At 37.0% G+C, this 25,721-nt stretch overlaps 1 protein-coding gene across 2 annotated transcripts in view; it reads left to right on the top strand.

Annotated features, from left to right (window-relative positions):
• The first annotated feature begins 15,768 nt into the window (after positions 1-15,768).
• The window catches only part of LOC126176780 (uncharacterized), a 102,082-nt gene continuing 92,129 nt past the window's right edge, over positions 15,769-25,721 (top strand). The window contains exons 1-3 of one of the 2 annotated variants that reach the window (XM_049923948.1): positions 15,769-16,053; positions 16,139-16,376; positions 18,532-18,720. In XM_049923948.1, coding sequence (XP_049779905.1) covers positions 16,274-16,376; positions 18,532-18,720 — 292 coding nt within the window. In that variant the 5' untranslated portion in view covers positions 15,769-16,053; positions 16,139-16,273. Of the gene's footprint in view, positions 16,054-16,073; positions 16,377-18,531; positions 18,721-25,721 lie in introns of those variants that run through there. The other variant, XM_049923950.1, reaches the window with a different exon arrangement.

The raw sequence follows: 25,721 nt of genomic DNA, 5'->3' as shown, positions 1-25,721 counted from the left end.
CTGTGGTGTGCTCCTCTCAGTTGAATTTATTATCGAGCTGTAATCCCAAGAATTTAACACTGTCCACTTCTTCTATCTTCTTGTCATCATATGTTAGACATATACTCTTGGGACACCCCTTACAAGTTCTGAACTGCATGTAGTGTGTTTTTTCAAAGTTTAGTGACAAAGAATTGGCTAGGAACCAGTGATTAATGTCCACAAATATTTTATTGGCTGATCTTTCTAAGACTACACTTGATTTGCTATTTATTGCAATGTTTGTATCATCGGCGAACAAAACAAACTTGGTATCTGGTAATGTTACTGATGAAAGGTCATTGATATTACACAAGAAAAAGTAAGGGCCCAAAATGGAACCTTGTGGGACCCCACATGTAATTAGTTCCCAGTTGGATGATGCCTGATAGATTGATACATGTCTCTTTCCTAATAACACCCTTTGTTTCCTGCCAGAGATATAAGATTTGAACCATTTTGCAGCATTTCCCGTTACACTATAATATTCCAGTTTACTTAAAAGGATATTGTGATTTACACAGTCAAATGCCTTTGACAGATCACAAAATATACCAGTTGCCTGCAATTTTTTGTCTAATGAATTAAGCACATTTTCACTGTAAGTGTAGATAGCGTTCTCAATATCAGAACCTTTTAGAAATCCAAACTGTGACTTTGACAGTATGTTATTTGAGATACGATGGTTATAAAGACGACTGTACATTACTTTTTCGAAAATTTTTGAGAATGCTAGCAACAGTGAAATTGGACGGAAATTTGATGCTATTTCTTTATCTCCCTTCTTAAACAGTGGCTTAACTTCAGCATATTTCAGCCACTCAGGAAATATTCCACTGATAAACGACTGGTTACACAGATAGCTTAATATGTTACTTAGCTCAGAATCACATTCTTCAATTAACTTTGTTGATATTTCATCATACCTACTAGATGTTTTTGATTTTAAAGATTTTATGATGGACATTATTTCTGTTGGGGTAGTGAGGGTCAAATTCATATTATGTAAGTTACTTGATATGTCTGGTCTAAGGTAATCCATAGCAGCGTCTACTGGACCTGACAACCCCATCTTTTCAGTAACAGTTATAAAAAGTTTGTTAAAAAGTTCTGCAACACTATACACATCTGCCACCAATGTATCATTTACTCTTAATGCTATTTGTTCCTCTTCATGTCTGGTTCTACCAGTCTCCTCCTTCACTATATCCCATATTGTCTTTATTTTGTTATCTGATATGACTATCTTTTCCTTGTAATATATTTGCTTTGACATCCGTATTACAGTCTTTAGGTTTTTGCAGTATTTCTTATAATGTGCTATAGCATCAACATTGGAAATGTTTCGGATTGACAGATACAGTTTTCTTTTTGTTTTACAAGATACCCCTATTCCTCGAGTAATCCATGGCTTCTTTGTAGACTTTACTCTAACCTTGGTAAGTTTTGGGGGAAAGCAGTGTTCGAATAAGGTAAGCACTTTATTAGCAAAAATGTTATATTTTTCATTCATGCCATGAGCACTGTAAACATCAGTCCAGTGAATGTCTCTGAGGAGTGTACTAAAATAATCAATTTTTGGCTTACTGATTACCCTCTTGAGCTCAGATTTAACAGATTTTATATCCTGTTCAGTATTAACATTTAACAGAAAGAACTGCATGTCATGTTCTGAGAGGCCATTGACTATTGGTTTTGTAATATAATTTTGTTCATTGGACTTTTCTATAAAGATATTATCAATGGCTGTTTGTGAACAAGTGGCTATCCTAGTGGGGAACTTTACAGTGGGAATTAAGTTGAATGATAGTGTTACTAACTCAAATAAGTTCTTATTGGGAGAGTCTTTAAGGAAATCTACATTGAAATCACCAGCAACCACTATTTCTTTGTTTTTGGTTGTTAAATGGGCCAGTACAGCTTCAAGGTGGTTTACAAACAGATTAAAGTTACCTGCAGGTGCTCGATATACACTTAATATTATGAAGGATTTTTTGTGAAATTCTAATTCTGTTGCACATGCTTCCATATGCTGTTCTAGGCAAAATTTATGAATGTCTATGTTCTTAAATTTATGACAGTTCCTGATGAATGTGGCAACTCCTCCTTTCTCCATTTCTGATCTACAAAAGTGAGATGCTAACCTAAACCCTGTAACATTTAAAAGTTCTATACTAGTGGTCACATGATGTTCAGAGAGGCAGATTATGTCAGCTGGGTTTGAAGACTAATTCATCTATGCAGATAGTTAATTCATTAATTTTATTTCTCAGTCCTCGCATATTTTGATGCAATATAAAGATAGCTGACATTTCACATTGACTGAGTTAAAATTGGGTGGAGTTAAAATATCTGCTGACATTTGAAAATTCTTAACCAATGGCTGTTTATGCTGATGTAATAAGCTGGAATTATATTTTTTGATTTCTTTCTCAAGCTGAAAGTTTGTCTCAGTTCTAACCTCTCTTAAAATTTGCTTTCTTTCTGTCCTCCCTACCTTAAAAAAGGGTCTTTTCTGAACCCCATAACCACTGGTATTTTACCACTCATGACAGTGCCTCCCCCCTTTAACTTTCCTGCTAATTCCCCAGCCAATTTACCCTTCCCCTTCCAGTTGAGGTGAAGGCCATACCTAGTATAATCCCACCTACTGAGAGAATCAACAGGAACCACACCAATGTGTGACCCTGCACCTGACATAAGCAGCCGTTCCAGCTCCAAATTAACTCTCTTGACAGAAGAGTTCAAATGAGGTCGGTCATGGCGCCCAAGAACAGATACAAACTTAACACTAGTATGCTTCGCTGCTGATACAATCTTCGCCAGGTCACACTCTATACTGTACCCAGGATCTCTGTCAATACTGTTGCCTGCCCCACCCACTATAACCATGGTGTCTTTCTTAGTGAAATCTTTGCAAAGTGATCCTAAATCCTCTGTCACCTGCTCCAGACCAGCACTAGGTTTAAAAAAAATTGGTGACATGGTATTCTGATCGTAGTTCATCCTGCAACTTATTTGTCCACATATGGAATCCAGAGCCAGAACTCGAAATTTGCAAATAAGTGTCATACAAGCATTAGCCAGATGTGGTGTTAAAAGGTGCCAGGAAGTGGATATCAACCACCAAAGAAGAAGGCCTTGAAGAAGATGCTTTTTGTGTCCACATGAACTGGAAGGGGAAATTGCTCAGTTTTGTTCAAAATGTTCCAACAATGTATGCAATGAACAAAATGTGATTTTTTGTGAACATTGTTTCCAGTAATGAGTAAAGCTTTGTGACAGGCAGACCAATCTTTATTTGTATAATAAATATGTTGTGTACCTCAATTTTGGTGAGCCCATGTTATGTGAAACTTAGCCATTATCTTTCTTCCGGTTTTGTATTTGGATGCTTTATGCATACTGATTTGCATTGTGCCTCTCCAATGTACAGTTCATAGTTTATTTCAATGTCAATAAAAGTTATTGTACACTATAATAATAAATTCAGTATTCATTGAATTAAAACTTATTCCATTGAAATTATTGTCCACACCTTTTCTTTAATATTTTTCTAATTAAACTAGCTACATACATGTTTTATGACTGTAAGATTTCATAATAAATAATGTAACAAAACTGAGAAATAATCATTTTTATGGAAATCCCATTGGGGGTGTCTGAGGCCCCATGTTCCATAATGTCAGTCCAAACGATCATGCATCCAAGGGTTAAGACATCTCTTTCTCAGGAAAGGGCAGAGGTAACAAGTTGAAATTTCTGTCCCATACTAAGATGTATGGTACCTTGGTGGTCTGACAACTTTCTAAGTCAATGCACTCAAAAGATGTGACCATATATGTCACATAATTCTATACTCGCATACACACTCAGCAGAAGTTAAATGGTACTTCCTGTTTACCTGTCTTCATAAATTTGGGAAGAAGCAAGGTTTCACAACACAAGTAATGGAAAAAATCCGAAAATTTGAAGTTCATAATTACTTCACACATAAAAATATATTTTGCGGTTTGTTGTCCACCTGTCTGTTTTTATCATGATGGGGTATACATTTCAAGTTAAAATTTATGTCTGACACTATAGTCTACTTTCCCTTGGTGGGGTAAAAAATTTAAGGTTCTAAGTAAATGCTGTCAAAAGATACAGCCATATATATATATATATATATATATATATATATATATATGACATGTTCTGATACTATCAAACTCACATATCAAAACCTGCAGACAAACGTTCTATATAAATGCCAGGCCTTGCGTTGCTGAAAACAAGAAGTTGTAGGATCGAGTCTTCGTTGGATGACAAATTGCTTTCGTCTCGACTTTAACCTAGCCATAACCTCTCAACAGCGTAAGGAGTCAACAGAAGCAACACATGGTTCAGATTCCACGTTAAACTGTAGGTATCTTTTCCCCAGCTGGATAACTGAAATAGCTTAGGGACATACAAATCGCCAAAGCGGCACCCAATAGAAAGACTTGCAGCACGCCACTAAGCCACACAAAATTATTATTATTATCTACAAATGTAATTGTGCCAGCAGCTTGCTGCAGTGGTAACACTGGTTCCTGTCAGATCACTGAAGAGATATTGGGATTGGTAGCACTTAGGTGAGTGACCATCCAGTTGTGCTGAGTGCTTTTGGGAAGTGGTGTCCTCTCAGCCCTTCTGAGGCCAATTCTTTAGCGACTTGGCTGAGAAATAGCGGCTCTGCTCATGAAAACTGTCAACAGCTGGGTGAGCAGTATGCTGACCACATGCTGTTTCATATCTGCATCCTGGGATGCATATTGGTCTGTGGATGAAAAGGTGGTCAGTCAATACTGCTGGTTCTTGCAAGGCTTGTTTGGACAGAGAATAAACATTCATAATTAAGTTTTATACAGAACCCTCAGGGCACCAGTCCTACTCACCTTTGTCTTGTTTTTTACAATCAGGGTATTGTCACCACTGACATTGCACATTGCAAAATGATTTATTTGGATCTCAAAGAGAAGAAAATGTCGGAAATGTTCCGACTTCTCCGCTTGCCACTCCATTTTCTAGCGTCCACAGTTCCACTCACAACTTCCAAATGATAATATGTAAAGTCAAATAGCAACAATTAACAATGACAATCGATAAATAAGCCCATAACAACAGAAATACCAATACACAAAACAGAAAGCCGGCCGCTGTGGCCAAGCGGTTAAAGGCGCTACAGTCTGGAACCGCGTGACCACTACGGTCGCAGGTTCGAATCCTGCCTCGGGCATGGATGTGTGTGATGTCCTTAGGTTAGTTCGGTTTAAGTAGTTCTAAGTTCTAGGGGACTGATGACATTAGACGTTAAGTCCCATAGTGCTCAGAGCCATTTGAACCATTTTTTTGAACACAAAACAGAAACGTTACTCTGGATGTCGAAAGGAAGCAATGATGGATGCTTGACGCTTGTACGGAGGTGGAGTGATAGTTTCAAACGTAGTTCCAGCCTCTTGCGCCACCTGACGTCACTCAGCAAACGGCGGCAGGAGCGTATATGACCGGCCCAACTCAGCTTCTGCACATATGTCTTTTCAGCTCTCTCCGATTTGTGCCAGATGTTGCAACTATGTCCTTATAAGAGGAAAACCATGTCAGTCCCTGAAGTCGGTAGTTTAATTCTTGACGACGATGGTCAGATAGCCACCAAAACCTTGAGATTTTTATTCGAACTGAGATGGCTCGAAAACCGAAAAAATTTTACCCAAAAATTCTACAAACTTATGTTCCAACCTAATACTACTACTACTACAACTACTATTTATTTTTACCTTTACGTCCAAAATAAGTGTCTATAACATATTCAGAAATTTTAATGAGATGATACAACCTGGAACATTTCAAGGACTTGATAATTGTGTACCACACTCTTTAATTTATACGTTGACTGCATCACAGAAATCTCAAAAATTATAAACAAAACCCTTTCAATAAATCGCCCAGGTAGACCGCTCTTTGCAGACAACATAGTGATTATAGCTGGACAGAACAGGATCTACAACTTGTACTGTACCTGCTTGCTGATATAACCACTGGCAAAATTTAACTATTTCCACATAAAAACAGAAAAGGATGAAAACCATTTAGGAATATCCTCAGGGTATTGGAGCAACTTAAATCAATGAAAGGTCTTCTGGGCCAGACTGTATACCAATTAGGTTCCTTTTGTACCCTGAAAGGAATGCTGATGCAGTCACAATCATATGCAACCGCTTGCTCAGTGAAGGATCCATGCCCAAAAATTGGAAAGTTGCACTGGTCACATCAATATTCAAGATGGGTAATAGGGTAATCCACTAAATTACAGGCCCACATCGTTAACAACGAAATGCAACAGGATTTCGGAACATATATTGTGTTCAAACATTATGAATTGCCTCAAAGAGAACACTGTATTGACTCATAGCGAACACAGGTTTAGAAAACATCCTTCTTGTATAACACAACTAGCTCTTAACTCACACAAAGTGTTGAGTGCTATCGACAAGTGATTTGAAATTGATTCCATATTTCTAGATTTTCTGAAGGGTTTTGACACCATACCTCACCAACAGCTTGTCATGAGAAGATAAAAATCAACTACAAAACGATTTAGATAAGATATCTGTATTGTGCAAAAATTGGCCATTGACTCTAAATAATAAAAGGTGTGCGGTCATCCACAGGAGTGGTAAAAGAAATCAGCTAAACTTCGGTTATATGATGAACTAATTAAATCTAAAGGCCATAAATTCAACTAAATGCCTCGGAATTACAATTACGGACAATTTAAATTGGAAAGAACACGTATAAAACGTTTTGGGGAAGGAGAACCATAGTCTGCGTTTTATTCACAGAACATTTAGCATATGCATCAGATATCCTAAAGAGGTTGCCTATATTACACTTGTCTGTCCTCATTTGGAGTACTATTGCACAGTTTGGGATCCTTACCAGATAGGGTTAATGAAGTACATCAAGCAAGTTCAAAGAAGAGCAGCACGTTTTGTATTATTGAGATATAGGAGAGAGAGTGTCACAGACATGATACAGCATTTGGGATGGAAATTATTAAACCAGAGGCGTTTTCGTTGCAGTGGGATCTTATCACGAAACTTCAGTAACCAATCATATCCTCCTGCAATGGAACTGTTCTGAGTTTCACTCTCACTGAAGCAAGCTGCAAATTGATATTCACCTACCTCAGATCGGCGTCTGCTCAGTGTCCCTTCTTCTCTGCACTGTAGATGCTTACAAAGCGGTGAAAAAGCAGCGTTGACGAAAACAGCATCTAATATCTACAATTGCTGAGGCCACGTAAAGCTCGTTATGATTGTTCTGTCAATATTCATAATAAATTCTTGGGTGCAAAACGGAGTCCTGATCTTCATTGAAAGTTCGGAAATATGCTAAAAGTAGGTTTTATTTTCTTTGCTTGGACATGTGTCATCAGCCCACATGTAGTATGCAAAACTCCTATTATAAGTTCCCAGTTTATGTCACACGTAATGCAGCCAGAATTGTCCTAAGTCCATTCCAAGAATAATCACGCGAATATGCACTCACTTTCTACACATAACGTTGACTTCTACATAAGTCATCAGTGGATTTCTTTCACAAAAATTTCCCGCCAAATATATTATTCTGTAGTAGAACACGTGGAATTTTCTAAATCCAAGTCACATGCATATATCTCCCCAACAAAATATCTCACGACTCTCAAACTTTTACAAAATGTTCATAGCAACAAAAGATACCATTACAAATCTATCTGAATTCAAAGGAGCGAACATTTCTTCATCTTACACATTTTATGGATGGACACATTTAACATGACCTTTGCATCTCAAAAGCGTCGGCAACTCTGTCGATGCCATTGCTCACAGTGCATATACTGCTTGATAGAGTGCAGGAAAGACTTCGCTCTGATAGGTTGATCAAATGAACAGCCAATCAGATCAATCTTTTAAGATCATATTCGTGCCTAAACTGTTCTGAGCCAATCACTACATCAGATTCATTGGCATCACTTCAACAAGCAAATTATTACTATAATGTTTATTAACTGAAACTAAACGAAAATTAATCTTGAGATAACTTTAGGAAATCATTACTCTACAAATATAGCTATTTGTAGAGTAATGTGGGCACAAACATCTTTCCCACACTGTGATTGCGTAACGCATTACATAAAATTAATCTTGAAATTTAACATCTGTCCTGCATACACACTCTCACTCACTCGCATTTACTCCAACAACAACAGAAGATTACAAATAATAATTTTGTCTGAATTTTACATTACGAAAATGAAAATTAAAGTTTTAATATGAAAATCTCAATTAATTAATTCTGCACACTGAGAGTTCTGGTTATGTTTTGAAATAAAACCAAAAGATAAACTATTATAGTTCCTAACTGAATTTAATTCCCTGTCGGTTTTTGGTATTTTTGGTAATTTTCTATAATTTTGAAAATACCCCAGCCAGAAAGCTGAGATTTTGCAACCAGCTTCTTTTTAAGACTACATATTAAGTTTTATCAAAATTGAATAATGTTTAGTATCGTTTATTTAGAATCTTAGGTGCTTGAATATTCTGTCGCCAGAACTGACACAACCAGCACTTCCGACGGCCGTGCTAGCGACAGGTGCGAATGAATCACGCCGAGATACAAGTGGCTGTCACCGCCACCGGCTCCAAAGCTACGAGCCCGTACTGCATTAAAACACTATTGCGGATTGTCTCGCGACATTCCAGTCCGAACGCGAAAATATTTTATTGACGTCGACCTACATAGGGAGAAACGATCTTCATAATAAAATAAGGGAAATCGGAGCTCGCATGGAAAGATATAGGTGTTCGTTTTTCCCCTGCTCTGTTAAAGAGTGGAATACTAGAAAATTAAAGTGAAGCTGGTTCGATGAACACTCTGCCAGGTACTTAAGTGTGATTTGTAGAGTAGCCCTGTAGGTGTAGATGTAGAGCTAAACGTGTAATTAATAGTAAGGCAGCAGACTAAGTTAATAAATTCCTTTATCTTGGGCACAATATTACTTACATACGAAATGACAATGTGAGTACAGAAATACAGAAATTCCAGTACCGAGGTCTTACAATGAAGCAGCATTTAATGTGAATGAAAAATAGTGAAGTACAAGAACAAACAGAAAGAGAAAGCAAAAAGCAAAAAAAAAAAAAAAAAAAAAAAGAAAACCGAAAAAAAGAAAGAAGGAAAAAAGGATTTATCAAAGAAAAGATGGTCAGAGTAAAATAATTGGGTTTACTAGCAAAAACTACTACTCCAAAAATCGAAAAATGATTAAAGGCGTCATCATGCTGTGTTCAGCATTAAGCACATGATTACACAACTGCTTTTGTCAAAAACACCTCAAGTCGTACTGCATAGGCTGCTAAAAATACGGCGAGTCTGCAAAAACCCCACAAGTCTAGACTGCAGCTAGCTAGAGCACCAATAGTCACTGGTGCTTCAGGCAGCTGCAGCTCTGCTGAACTCTGGATAAACCACTGACACATTACACTTTGTTTAGAATTTCCCTCATTCTTCTAGGTTATACTCCTGTTCTCCAAGTTTTTAAGTTAATATGGACACAAATCGTTCAGAGTGGCTGCAAAAGAGAACAAGAAAGACGAAAAATGTGGATAATATACATGATGCCAAAATGTATGGTGGGAAATACGTCAACCACACAGGAACTTGGTACCAGCTCGCATGACATTAAAGTACTGCAGGTTCATAGCAATATATTTTTATTATACCGTCATTATTCATTGGTATTGCATACATTACCATAAGGTGACCACTTTTAAAAATCCAAAATAACTACATTTGAAATAGCTCAAATGTCAGTTTTAATTCTATTTGTCTTCATCCTTCTTTTAAATTTAAGAGGAAGAATGACATAAAATGTACTTCTTTTACTTGTACTATAAAACTAATTTTGCAGAACAAACTGTATATGTGATGTTTAAAGCTTCCTAATTTTTTTTTCACAACTGTATTGGTTTTATTTCACAACAATCTAGGCATTGACCAAAGAACCAATACTGTACTGGTAAAACCAGCACGAATAGCTACCTTAAATAAGATCATTGTTCTTGTTACTTCCTATAATTTCTTTGGTTTCTTATCTAAGGCATATGCAGCGATTAATCAGTTTATCTTTAAAAGATAATCAGTTTCTTTGTCTGTTTTTAGCTGGGTTTGAGGCTGCACTCTTTTGAGAAAGTGGTGAAAGAAACCCAGCATAGCATCATTGAAGACTTTAACAAAATGATTTAGAAGTAATCTCAAGATAGTCATCTCAGTAGTTTAATAGGCATGCATGGTATTGCGAATTTTCGGCCAAGAACAGATGATGAGAAGAATATGACTTGTAGGGCAACGACATTCAGCTGTAAAGTGTGGGTAACAGGAGGAAATGTTGTTTGCAAAAATGTATTTTTAAGTTGTCTTGGAGATAGCTAAGAGAGATTGGGAAAACTGGAAAATAACTTAGTTAATTGTGGGAGCTCACCAAAAGACCACACTGGTAAATATTTGAACCGGCAGTGCCAAGCACCAGAGCAGCTTTAAAGATTATTGAAGAAGTCCATATCATATACTTCCCTGCCTGGAAATCCCATTTCCCACTCAGACATAATCCCAATAGGCGCTCTTTGCCAGAAGACCTCACTGTCAAGGATGTGCATGACGATTTGCTTAACGACTACTGAATAAATGTGCCCTATAAACTTTACTTGCAGATTTCCAGAACATTCAACAGCCATTGCAGATGACCCAGATCTGACACTTCCAAAGAATGCAATTCGCTTCAGTAAAATATTAAAGTAGCTAAAGAAGATGCAGGGAGAAACTTTTGAGGAAAAAAAAGCTGTTCACCTCAAAAAAGTGGAACCTTTGTTGGATTAAACATGAGTGTTAATTATGAAAACTGGACAGGGAAAAGTTAACTGCATCTCGATTGATTTTATGCAGAATTTACCTCTTCCTCATTTAATAACAAGTGTTGCAGTTAAATGTGTCAGTTGTGTATTATGTCTTTGGGACAAACGATTTGGTCACAATAAATGTCACAGTATAGAGATATTTGGAAAATGAGGGAAAGAAAAGGTCCCTATGAGGTCATCTTAATACTGCTACATTTCACAAACTGGATTTGACATTCAGATTTAACAGAGGAGCTGTTTTCAATAAATGACAGTTGTCCAGGGCATAGGAAAAATAAAACAATGGGTTACTCCTCTTCTGTGTGGTGCTCATTCTAAAATTTTTTAAAAGAATTGCACACTGTTTCCCTATTCATGGTCATAGCTACTACTAAATTGACAGGATTTTTCAATTATTTCTTCTCAACCCAGGAAGACTGCCACCACTGAACATCCCAAAACCTGGGATGAAAGGATTCTGCTGGCCTAGACGCAACCATCTCCATTTTTTGGAGGTATGCATCCACCATGATTTCAAGGATTTTAGGAAGCAACCACCAGGGTGTTTTTAAAAACGAAAAGCCAGTATTCTGGCAATTTCACTTAAACAAAGAAAGCTATATGTTTGCATACCATAGTAACTTGGAGCTGTCACATCATAATAGCTCTAAAGTTCAAAACTCCCAACACAATCAACTTACCAAGAGCTTCCACATCCCCTCCTGGAGTGAAGCCTGCAAAGGCTAAATATATATTAAATCTTGCAGAATATCGAAAATCGTCGCACTAAAGAGAACTACACAAGACTGTTTGGTACAGCTGCATCAAAGGATTGATATCTACAACCAGTAGACAATGATGACAATAGTGATGGAGATTAATGTTTTGAGATGTCATTGTATGGTGTATATGACTTTTTCGTTATCTACCTTTAGCAAATAAGTGTTTAACTAACACAAATCATAAGACATTACCTCAAATTTTCCAGTAACATATGTGTGATATGTAACTATTATATTATTCAGTATAATAGTAGCATTTACATTGAATTCCGCAGAAAACCCACTAGTGCAATCCATTTTCCTTCACCACACCCAGAGAATATAATTTGGTTCTACTGAAGCAGTTCTGATAGCATTCCTGATGCCTACAGGATATTTAGACAAAAGAAAATCGAATGAGCAACTTATGGGACGAAGACATTCGTTTTTTTCCACATTGTGATTTTTCTGACTAGCGGGTTTTTTCCTGGCAAACCTTCAACTGAGTGTGAAAGAAACTAAGATATTTTAGTGTTATCAGGAAACTGCCTAAAATTTCTATCTATAGTTGTAGCTTAACAATATAACTTGGTCCAAATCAAAGGCTGTAAACTAAGAAAGCGAACAATGGAAGCTACTAAATAAAGGAATTTTATTATATTTTATATATACTACAAAAACAAAAATTCGAAAACACTTAAAAAGAAAATGTTATTACAGAGTGGAAAATTTTAAGAAAGAAGTAGACATGTAACACATATTTCAATTTTTGCATTATAATAAAAGAAAATGGTTAAAAAATGGTTCAAATGGCTCTGAGCACTATGGGACTTAACTTCTGTGGTCATCAGTCCCATAGAACTTAGAACTACTTAAACCTAACAAACCTAAGGACATCACACACATCCATGCCCGAGGCAGGATTCGAACCTGCGACCGTAGCAGTCGCACGGTTCCGGACTGCGCGCCTAGAACCGCTAGACCACCGCGGCCGGCTGCATTATAATCTATTTGTGTGTATGTCCATATGTGTGTGTTTTACTTTAATATATGTCTTTTTTCTTACTATATGTGGCTATGTAGGCTATATAACTACATTCACTGATGAGCCAACAATGTTTCAGTCAAATGATTTTACATGACAATAAACATTCTGTTCTATACCTTTTCATTTGTACAAATGGTATGTGTACTGTTTATAAATAAAACATCTTCTCTACTTGATATTTCTTGTATGTAGTTGAGTCACTCATTGCTGGAGGATATGTTTCTGGAAACTGAGGAAATTTACAGTTGACGTTTTGCATGCAATATTTTGATTACTATGCTCTATTTCTTCGTTAAATGTTGGTAATTACGTCATTATATATTCTATAGACTTTAACTAGTCAATTGAGACTGCATGTCGAGCTTTACTTGTTTATTTGTGTATTTTCCATGTTATGCATTTGTGTGCAGTCTATGTCATCATGAGTAATGTACAAGAGGCTATATAAAGCTTACTAACATGTTAGGAAACATATATACTATAGTGCTACACGAAATTAAGATACACATAATAAAAGAAAATAGATGATGAAACAACATGGGTGATACACAAAACTTTCTCCACATTGTTAAGTTACTTCCAAAGGAATATACAACAAAAGTATAGATGGCGTGCATGACAATTTTCCCATTGCAGTTAATAGTAAAATATTAGCAGAACATTATTTAGGTACTTGTATATTCATTATGCACATATAACAAGAAACTAGAAGAAACAAAAATGTTTAGAATGGAGGTACAAATGTATCATCTTTTGGTCTGTTTTTAGATTCTTTAAAAGTATAAAACACTATCTTTTTCAGCCATTTGAGGTCTTATTTTTACAGGAATTAAGAGAGACAACTTGTGCCTGCACAGATAATGCACTGAAAAACCTAATACTTACATATTTGTAACTGCCCTTTTTTTTAACTTCGTGTTGTAGTCATGTCTGTCTTTAAGTTTTGATGTGTGTTATGACTATGAACAATTTGCCTATGGTTATATCTGCAGGAATTTTCCTGAATGTAAAAACTGTGATTGTGTATATAAGGTATTGGGATTGGCATTAGATCTAATAGTTTGAAATAAAGGAAATATGGTATAGCACTCCAGAGATGCTCCTGAGGCTTTCTTATGTCAACTGATTTTTTCCTGGACCCTAGATCTTTACACCATAGACAGACACCGTAGATTAGATAATGAAATAGATTATTTGTGAAAGCTTTTGAGACATATGTTCTTTGTGACTCTCCCAAGTTAATTTCGTATCTAGGTATATGCGACGTGTTTGGTAGAAGTGGACTCAACATCAACATTGCACAAGCTGAAAGAAATATTTACAGTTTTTTCGTAGTTAACAGGTAATCCATTTCATCACGCTACATATTGGGCAATCTAAGATTATCTTTACATTGTTCCTCCAGTTTATTTACGTCCTTTTCAGAACTAATGAAAGCTGTATCACCTGCATGAAGCATCGATTTGCAAGTCATGTTGTTGGGTGCATCATTTATGAATGTTGTTAACAGTCATCGCACAAGCACTGATTCATGGGTAACATCTCTGGTAACATTCAGAAACTGTGAATTTTGATCATTATAGTTTAAAATTTGTTTCCTGTTTCCGAAAAAATCATTTAATAAGGTAGAGTTCCAGCTCTATAATTCTATAACTTAATAGTTTCTCCAGTAATATTCTGTGGTTTACACACTCAGATATCTTGTTGAAGTCCACTAGTGTAGCTTCAGCAGATAATTCTGGTTCAAAAGAGGAATGCACAAAAGAAATATTGTTTTCAACCATTTTAACCATTAATAGCTGGGACCTAAACCCATACTGAGATTTAGTCAATATATTAGATTAGATTAGTACTTGAACACTCTTTTACCCAATGATGAGTTACCCCAGAATTTGATGCCATTCGAACATAGATAATGAAAATAGGCATGGTAAGCCAATTTACTGAGATGTATATCGCCAAAATTTGCAATGACCCTAATAGCATAACTAGCTGAACTCAAACGTTTCAGCAGATCCTCAGTGTGTTTTTTCCAGTTCAGCCCCTCATCAATGCATACACCTAGAAATAAATTAATTTTTTGACAAATAAATTCAAATAGGCAGTTGTAGCTTTTACACAAAGTACACCTGTTCATGATTTTACTCCCTTACATTTATTATTGGGGTTTTAAATGAAGTTATTATTTGCTCTACATTTGGCAAATCTGTCTTCTGATCTGTAGCGTCTTTTGAATGTAATTTAATACAATCATTTTCAATGTGTAATATTGACTATTAGGTCAGTTATCCAAATTTAGTGGACAAAAATGAATTATCAACTCTGCTTCACTAATCAAATGCTTTTATTTTACTGAATAACATATGTTCCCTTTCTCAGAACACATTTTGTTTGATTATACATACGTTCTCTACTTGCAAGGCGAGAGATTTAATGAAGGCTCTATAGTAAATGATTGAAACATTGGAAGTCAGTTCGAGAGGATCAGGTTTCAAATTTCTATCCGGTTTTCGGCACTTAACAAAATAAGATTACAATATCAATAAGTGGCAGTCGAAATCAGTCAACTCTTACAAATTAGCTGTATGTAACAGTTTGTAGGAATATGAAATGGAATCATCACATAAGCTCTGTTGTGAGAAAGACACCTGGATGATTTCGCTCATTTATTTGGTGAATTCCGAAGTTGCATAACGTGAATGTCAGAATGGTTTCATTGAAAGGAGACATTGCTGCTTCCTTCTCCACTGTCAAATTGTTCGCAGTCGTCGACGTAGGTTAGGCTCTAATCTGCTAGCACTCCGAGTATCAAGTTATACTTCCTCTGCGCTCTTCAGACAATCGCACCATTCGTGTAACGGAGCAAGGCCCATGTGTCCTTGAAAGCTGCGCATGACGTCATCATGATGTCATAGGCGATGCTAGCGCCAACACAAGAACGTTTGGAGAGATGTGGCAACGCAGATTATTCAAACCTTTGTTTCTTTGTTCAGAGATACTTCCTGAATAAAGTTTATAGCTTTCGAACAATCCAAACTCTTTAGTAACGGTTAAAAGCAGAAAGGATCGTAGACCTTTCTATCATTATATGCAAGTATTGAGAGAAGAACTGGCAACATCGCCTGTTCCAGCTCTCTATATACTGCGCATTATTTTTTTGACGCGACAGTAGCGCAAAAAGAGAATGTTGCGTTGTCTCCTGAATGGTATGTTCTTCGCATTACTCAATCCTGACGCAAACATGCTAATTGCACAAGGAACTATGTTGAAGGTATGGTAGGGAATATCTTTGTTATGTTGTGCGACAAATGTTTGTGGCGCGTTTGGCGGGTGACGTTTGTTTTGTTGCTTTGCAGAAAGAATGCAGATTTTATGGATTGTTGCAGAGCTGGTTGTTGTTAATAGTAACGGTGTAAAATAACAGAAAGCTAACTATATAGGAAGTTATACGAATATTTTGATGTGTATGCTTGCAAAGGGAAAGAAGAAATATGGATGAAGAAGGGGAGGAACCCTTTGTAGCATTGGACTCTTTACTAGAAGTGAATCTTGTTGAAGATACGACTGCTGGAACGCCTACACTTGGTGAAGGAGGTAATATGAAGAATCAGTTATGTTTTAGCGTTGTCTTATTCATAATTTAAAGAAAGATGTAGAGCTATCTCTTTTTAAGCGTCTGTTAAAGGTGCTTGTTTGGTAGGAAATTAATGGGTTACGTTTCGTAACAATCCGTTGTTGTTGTTTTAAGAAGATTAGACTATCGTATAAACCAATTTTTAAGAGGGTCGCTGTCTTTTGCTAAATAAAAAACGTGACAACTTTTATGTTGCCGTAGTATACAATGTGCAGGACCTCGGTTTACGCTGTAGACCAGTCTTGTCGCCGCAACAGATTACATTTGCTAGAACTGTGGATTAGCTTAGATTCAGTTTTTCTTCCATAGACCCAAAACTTATTTAAGCTGTTCTAACAGTCCTTGTTAAGACGTTCATCTATAAAATAGGAGTTCCTTACCAAAACGTCTTTCAAACTCTGTTTACACTGTATTTTATCTGAAACCCAAGTTTTTAATTTTTCTTGGCAATTTATTGAAACTGTATGTTCCTGAATATTGGTGAGTGAATTTAGGTTTTCATGTAGATTGTTATTCCTAGCATTGTTACTATGTTTTGAGCTACTGGTTGGAAATAGGCATATTACTTGCAACAAATTTAATTAAGGAAGAAATATACTGAGAAGTAGCAGTTAGAATACAAAGTTCCATAACAGGATCGTACATTACGTTCATGAATTTACACCGCAAATGAGTCTTATTACACGCTTTGGACGCTGAAAACTTTTTCTCAGTTTGACGAGTTACCCCAGAATATGATCCTGTATGTCATGATTGACTGAAAGTAGCCAAAATACGCAAGTATTTTTTTATATTTGTATCTCGTATATGTGACATTATTTTCACTGCAAATACAGGCTTGTTTAGGCACTACAGTAAATCTGTGGTAGTCCTTTCGTACTGAATGTATTATCGAGTTGTAATACCAGAAATTTAACTCTGCCAGTGTCTTCAGTCAGCATGTCTTCATATATTATAACCATGCTGGTTACAGGATCTGAACTGCTTAGAGTGGGTCTTTTCAAAGTTTAATTGCAGTTAATTGTTTTTAAACCATTTATTACTGTCAGTGAAAATTTGATTAGGAGCCATCTCGAAATCTGTACTTGACTGGCTACTTATTGCAATGTTTGAGTCATCTGCAAACAAAAGAAACTTTAAACATCTGGCATTGTAACAGACGAAAGGTTATTTCTGTACTGAAGAAAAAGCAAGGGACCCAACATGGGACATCAGGAACACCTCATGTAATTAATTTCATATCAGATTAAGACTGACTGCTTACTCCACAAGTATTTCTGCTTGCTCCACAAGTACTTCGCAATTACACTCCTTTTTTCCTGTTTGGTAGGTAAGACTCGAGTCGTTTTGCAGCACTGTTAGTGACACCATATTCTAATTTGCTTAAGAGTGTGCTGTGATTCACACATTCAAAGACTTTTGACAGGTCACAGAAAATGCCAGTAGCCTCTAATTTGTTATCTAATGAATTATGGACGTTCTCACTGTATGTATAAATAGCCTTCTCTATATTGGAACCATTAAGAAAACCAAATTGTTACTTGGACAATATATTACTTGCAGTCAGATGCTTAAGGAGATGCTTGAACACGTCCTTTTCAGATATTTTTGAAGAAGCTGGCAATAGTGAAATTTATTGAAACTTTGATGGTATCTGTTTGTCCCCATTCTTTTAAAGAGGCCCAACTTCAGCATATTTTAGCCAGTCTGGAAATGTTCTGCCAATAACAGATTGATAACACAAATAACTTGGATAGAACTCAACTTGCATGAGCACTGTTTGTTGATTTGTTGTCATAACGACTAGAATAATTTGATTTTAAGGATTTTGTGATGAATGCTACTTCCTTAGGGAGATGTAAGTGTTGATTTTACTAAAATTATTTGTAAAGCCTGGTCTCAGATATTCCATTGCACTGTTCACTGCACCTGATAACACGGGCTGTGAGTTACAAAACCAAAGTACTTCTTTAAGAGGTTTGCAACACTACATGCTGTTTGTTGTTGTTAATCGTTGTGTTTTCCAGTACCTTATAAGTGCTGTCATCAGAAATGACCATAGTCATTATGATATGATCAGTTAAGCAAAAGTTCAGTTGTGATTATGTTTTCTAGATCCTTTGAAAGATGGCGGTCTAGAGAGCAGGCCTAATAGGCTTGGAGAAGACGCTGTGAACAGTAACATAAGTTATGCTAAAAATACAGGGCTGGATAATTGTGTGCCAGACTGTAATTTGGATCCTATTCAGATTGCATGGGGAATGGATTTGGAAGAGGATACATTCTACAAGGATCTCTTCAAAGGTAAGGCTCAGAACAAAATAAGTTCAACACATTTATCATCCTACATTTGCTGACAGAATAGACTGGGAGTTACTGTGTTTGAATGTGCATATTCCGACATTTTTATACCGTTTCTCTGTAGAGTAACTCATTTATCGCGCAGTATTTGAAGGGTTGCATGCTAGCTGCTTTGGTTGAAGAGCATTGCGAGAGAACATGTAGGCCTTGTTACGCAGCATTACTCTGTTAGTGGGAATTGCAGATTTTGTAGTGACCTCCGATCTTGCTGTAAAGACACAAAACTGGTGGTTTCGCACCCATTAATTGAAATTGATAACAGTGAAATTTTTGGGGGAAATTCAAGCCGAAAGGAAAGGCACATGCAAAGTGGAGGTGCTGTATTTGTTGCATTAGACAAAAAACTCAAATCCACCAAGATATAAATTGAAGCTGCATGTGAAATTGTTTGGGCAAGACTCAGTATCAGTGGTGGGAAAAAATGATAATTGGTTCCTTGTGTCACCCACCAGACTCATCTCGTGATGTAACTGAAAGCTCAAGAGAAAACCTCAGTTCACTTGTACATAAGTTCCACAGTCATACTGTAATCATCAGTGGAGACTTTAAATCATCCACCATTTAATTGAGAAAATTACAATTATGTTAGTGGTGGGCAGGATAATCCATCCTGTGAAACTTCACTAAATACCTTCTCTGAAGACTACCTTGAACATATAGATAGGAACCCCACTGATGAAGGAAATGCATTGCATCTAATGGCAGCAAATAGACCTGACCTCTTCGTGGATGTCCACATTGAAACCAGTATCGGGGACCATGACTCGGTTGTGGCAACAATGATTACCAGAGTATCAAGCATTAAGATATATATGTTCAGTAAACTAGATAAAAAATCAGTAATGTCATATCTCAATTAGGAACTCAAAACATTCAAAACAGGTCAGCAGCAAGTTTAAAAGGACAGTTGATCACGCAGTGGATAGATATGTACCCAGTAGAACAGTTAATAATGGGAGGGAGACTCCATTGTTTACAGTCACTGTAAAGAAACTTCTAAAGAAACAGAGATTACTGCATAATAGATGTAGAACAAAGTGATGGTCTGCAGATAGAAAGATTCTGAATGGAATTCATTCTGTCAAGAGAGCAATGTGTGATGCGTTCAGTGACTACCGTTTGAGAACATTCTCAAATGACATTTCACAAAATCCAAAGAAATTCTCATCATATATAAAGGCTGTTAGTGGCACCATAGTTAGTGTCCAGTCCCTAGCGAATGAGACAGGAACTGAACTTAAGAGTAGCAAAGCAAAAGCTGAAATGCTTACCTTTGTTTTCAAATGTTTCTTTATAAAGGAAAACCCAAGAGAGCTGGCCCAATTTAATCCTTGTACCACTGAAGAGATGAATGAAATAAGTATTAATGTCAGTGGTGTTGAAAGACAGCTGAAATTGTTAAAATTGAAGAAAGCTCCAGACCCCAATATAATCCCTGTCAGAATGTATAATGATTTTTGGCTGAGTTAGGCCTTCTTCTCACTGTAATCTATTGTAGATCCGTCAAACAAAATACTGTGCCCAGTTCTCGGAAAATGCACAGGTCACACATGTCTACAAGAAAGGTAGTAGAAGTGATCCACAAAACTACCGCCCAATATCCTTTGCATCGATCTGTTGTAGAATCTTAGAACATATTCTGAGCTCAAACATAATGAGGTATCTTGAACAGAATGATGTCAATGCCAGCCAACATGGTTTTCAGAAACATCAGTTGTGTGAAACCCAACACACACTTTTCTCATGTGACATACTGAAAGCTTTGGATCAAGGCAGCCAGGTAGATGCAGTGTTTCTTGATTTCCGAAAAGCATTTGACTCAGTATTGCACCTACACTTATTGTCAAAAATATGATCATATGAAATTTGTAACTGGATTGAAGACTTTTCGGTAGGAAGGACACAGCATGTTATCTCGTATGGAGAGTCGTCGTTAGACGCAGGAGTAGCTCCGGGTGTGCCCTGGGGAAGTTTGTTGGGATCCTTGGTGCTCATGTTGTATATTAATGACCTTGCAGACAGTATTGATAGTAAAATCAGACTGTTTGCAGACGACACTGTTATCTATAATGAAATACTATCTGAGAGAAGCTACATAGATATTCAGTCCGTTCTTCATAAGATTTCGACGTGATGCAAAATTGGCAACTTGCTCCAAATGTTCAGAAATGTAAAATTGTGCACTTCACAAAATGAAAGGAAAAAAAAAGTTGTACCATATGACTGTATTATCACTGAGTCACCGTTGGAATTGGCCAACTCATACAAATACCTGGGTGTAACACTTTGTAGGGATATGTAATGGAATGATCACAGAGATTCATTTGTGGGTGAAGCAGATGGTGGACTTTGATTTATCAGTAGAGTACTGGGGAAGTGCAATTAGTCTACAAGAGAAATTGCTTAAAAGTTACTCAGGTGACTCATCCTAGAATGTTGCTTAAATGTCTGGGCCCATACCAGATAGGACTAACAGGGTATATTGAGTGTATACAGAACAGGGCAGCATGAATGGACACAGGTTTGTTTAATTTGTGGGAGAGTGTCACAGAGATTCTGAAGAAAGTGAATTTGCAGACTCTTGAAGAAAGATGTAAACTATACTGAGAAAGTCTATTAACAAAGTTTCAAGAACCAGCTTTAAATGATTACTCTAGGGATACACTACAAGCCCCTACGTATTGCTCACACAGGGATCGTGAGGATAAGATTAGAATAATTACTTCATGCTCATAGGCATTCAAGCACTCATTCTCCCCAGTCTCCATACGTGAGTGGAAGAGGAAGTACCCCTAATAACTGGTATGATAGGATATACCTACTGCCATTCACCCCATGGTGGTTTGCATAGTATATATGTAGATGTAAATGTAGATTAATTAGATAACTTAAGGGGTAAGTTGCAATGAAAGGAATATTTTACGTGTGTGTCTGAACGGAAGATTTTTTGGCAACTATTACCTCATTACATACTTAACCTTGTCTTCAAGTGGTACATAGTGGGGGCCATCGCATATTTGTAGATTCCTGAATGAATACTGTCTCCTGAAACTTTGTGGGTTGCCATTTCAAGTTTTTTACCATATCAGTGACACTATTGTGAATAAAAGAAACCTATCACCACTTGTGCTGCCTGTGTTTGTAGCCTATGTGCTCAGCAACTTCTGCTAGTCCAATTTGGTATGCTTCCCATACATTCTAGCAGTATTCTAGGATGAACCACACAACTGTTTTGTAAGCTATCTTTGGCTGCATTACAGATCAGCTTGTCACAACAACTGAGATTTGAAGTCAGGGGCCGTGGGGGATGGAGAGAGATTCTGCTGCCTGCCTTTCTCATAATTGAGCCTGTGTGATCATTCCATTTCATCTACACCAACACTATGCAAACCACCGTGTGGTGCATGGCAGATAGTAAGTCCCATTGTACCAGTTATTGAGGTTGCTCTGTGTTCCATTCACATATGGGGCACAGGAGGAATGATTGTTTAAATGCCCCTGCATGTGCAGTAATTATTCTGATTTTATCCCCGTGATCTCTATGTGAGCAATATGTAGGCAATTGTGCCATATTCCAAGAATCATCTTTTAAGGATGTTCTTCAAACTTTGTTAGTAGACTTTCTCGAGATAGTTTACAACTGTCTTCAAGAGTCGTCCAGTTTAATTCCTTTAGTATCTCTGTGATACTCTCCCATGGATCAAAGAAACCTGTGACTATTTGTGCTGTCCTTCTCTGTATACATTCAGCATTGCAGGTTAGTCCTACTTGGTATGGGTCCCACACACTTGAGCAGTATTCTAGAACTTGTCGCACAAGTGATTCGTAAACAATCTCCTTTGTAGACTGATTGCACCTTCCCAGTATTCTACCAAGAAATCGTAGTCTACCATCTGCTTTATCCACGACTGAGCTCATGTGGTCATTGCATTTCATATCCCTACAAAATTTTACACCAAGGTATTTGTATGGGTTGGCCAGTTTGGACGGTGACTCATTGATATTTTAGTCATAGAATAAAATGTTTTTTCATTTTGTGATGTGCACAATTTTACATTTCTGAACATCTGCAGCAAGTTACCAGTCTTTGCATCACTTTGAAATCTCATCGAGATTTCACTGAATATTTGTGCAGCGTCTTCCAAATAATACTTCATTATAGATAATAATATCATCTGCAAAAAGACTGAGGTTACTATTAATATTGTCTGCAGGGATCCCCACACACTTCCCTGGGGCAAACCTGAAGTTACTTCCCATATGACCATTTCACAAGTGTACCGTGAATATCAGGAATCTGGTAAAACATCAAATCTCCGACATTGATGTGGTCGGAAAAAGATTCTGCAAGAACAGGTCCATCGATGAGAAGAGAATTGTTCGACATGACAGAAGTGCGAATTGCTGCAGATTTCAATGCTGCGCCAAGTGTCAGCATATGAACCATTCAATGAAACCTCATCGATACGGGCTTTTGGAGCCGAAGGCACACTTGTGCACCCTTGATGACTGCATGACACAAAGCTTCACACCTCGCTTGGGCCAATCAACATCAACATTAGATTGTTGACGACTGGAAACATATTGCCTGATAAAACGAGTCTCGTTTCGGATTGAATTGAGCAGATGGACATGTACACTAATGGAGACAACTTCAGGAAACCATGGTCCCTGCATGTCAGCAAGGGATTGTTCAAGCTGGTGGAGGCTCTGTAATGTGTGGGGCGTGTGCAGTTGGAGTGATTACGTATGTAAGCATCCTGTCTAATCACCTGCATCCATTCATGTCCATTGTACATTCTGACGGATCTTGGGCAATTCCAGCAAATGAAGTGGAGCTTCGGGAGGAGTGTATTTATTTATTTTTTCTCATTTGTTCGGTGTCCTTAAAAGCAATTTGATTGTAATTGTGTGGTCCAATATGCAAAAATTGTTAAATGAGTTTTACTTGAAATCTATCATTCAAAGAAATTTAAACATACACTTTAAATTTTGACTTCTGAGTTATTTAACTGTTATAGAAAATTATTTCAAATTTGGTTTTACTTTTGTGTAACTCGCAACTGAGCAGCAAAAACATCAAACATAATGAACTGATTTACTTCCAAGAATATTACTTGAAAATGAAAATATAACAGGATTATAATTAGCCTCGGCATATTTGTACTTTTAAGAGCATGGACTCAAATATTGAAATTATTGTGGACTCGCACAACACTCGAAGAATACTCCTCTTACCATCATATTCAGGCTTTGGTAGTCGAATCATGGCTCTGCGTAAGCTGAAAAGTAAAATCTTAAAATTAATGTTGCTCTCCGCTATGGCTCATTGCTGTGAAAAAATGTTTGTTAAATGTTATGTTGGCGATCACTGCGATTCCGCTATGATTTCCCTTTCTAGGTTGACGTATAATGGTGTATGTTGAAGCAGCGGCTGCTAAAGTTGTGGAGCTTTAAACGTCTTAAGAAAAATTAATTCCCTGGAACGAACATGACAGGGGATTCACAATACATCAAAATAACTCACATATAAACTTTAATGTACCATATTAACAAAGTTAACAGTACAAATGCTTACATTATTTTCATGGTACAGTATGTCTGCTTCCTATTACTGGAAACAATCGAAAAGAGGGAGGGAGGGAAGAACAATCTAGGAGCGTTCTTCACCCTTGTTAATTGCATGCAAGTTATTACATTTAAGGAATTTACTCCTTGGTACTAAGATTAAATTTAATATTTGTTATAAAACAGGAAAATTTTACGCTGCCTATTCGGTCAGTGAATCACGTAAGGTTTGTTTGCATTTATTTCGATGCGAGATACACTTCTTGTTCCAGACATGAAGACTAGTTGAGCATATCTGGAATGCCTTGCAACGTGCTGTTTGGAAGAGATCTCCACCACCTCATATTCTTACAGATTTAAGGACAGCCCTGCAGGATTCATTGTATCAGTTCCCAGCAGCGCTACTTCAGATATTAGTAAGAGTCCATGCCATGTCGTGTTGCGGCGTTTCTGCATGCTCGCAGGGCCCCTACACGATATTAGACAGGTGTACCAGTTTCTTTGGCTCCTCAGTGTAGATATGGACATCCTCAAAGTGGTCAGGTATATTTGTTGATATTAGATCCAATATCTCTACAAACCGTTATCCGAGCTATTTGTAGCAGGTACCTAGTTCCAATTGTTACTTGCTTATTTATATATTTTATTCCATTTTATTTGTTTATTTGTCCGTAGACCATTAAGGGTACATTAGGCAATGATTGAATAGAATAAGGGAAAGGAATCAGTATAAGACGAATGAGTAGCTTTGAGAGGTGAAATTGTGAAGGCAGCATAGGATGAAATAGGTATAAAGGCGTGGCCTAGTCCTTGGATAACGCAGGAGATATTGAAGCTAATTGATGAAAGGAGAAAATACAAAAATTCAGTAAGTGAAATAAATTAAGCAGGTGAAATGGAAAATCCGTCAAAGAGAGAGAGAGAGAGAGAGAGAGAGAGAGAGAGAGAGAGAGAGAGAGAGACAGGATTTGCAAACTGGCTAAGCAGGAATGGCTAGGGGACGAATACGATGATTTAGAAGCATATATCACTAGGGGAAAAAATAGATACTCCCTACAGGAAAATTAAAGAAAGGATTATGAAATATAGACTGGTAATAGCGAGAGAAGTGTTTTCGAAGAAGAGAAATTTTTTAACATTGAATGTAGATTTAAATGTTAGGAAGTCCTTTTTTGAAAGTATTTGTGTGACACGTAACCTGTTGTGGAAGTGATACATGGATAATAAACAGTATGGAGACTAGAAGACAATAGAAGCTTGTGAAAAGTGGTGTTAAAGAAAAATGCTCAGGATTAGAGGGGTTGATCACATAACTAATGAGGAGGTACAGAATAGGTTTGGGAAGAAAAGAAACTTGTGGCACAACCTGACTACAA

This window comes from Schistocerca cancellata, chromosome 3, assembly GCF_023864275.1.
Source record: "Schistocerca cancellata isolate TAMUIC-IGC-003103 chromosome 3, iqSchCanc2.1, whole genome shotgun sequence".
NCBI lineage: Eukaryota > Metazoa > Arthropoda > Insecta > Orthoptera > Acrididae > Schistocerca > Schistocerca cancellata.
The sequence above is the reverse complement of the archived record's forward strand: the minus strand, read 5'-3'. Positions and strand labels throughout refer to the sequence as shown.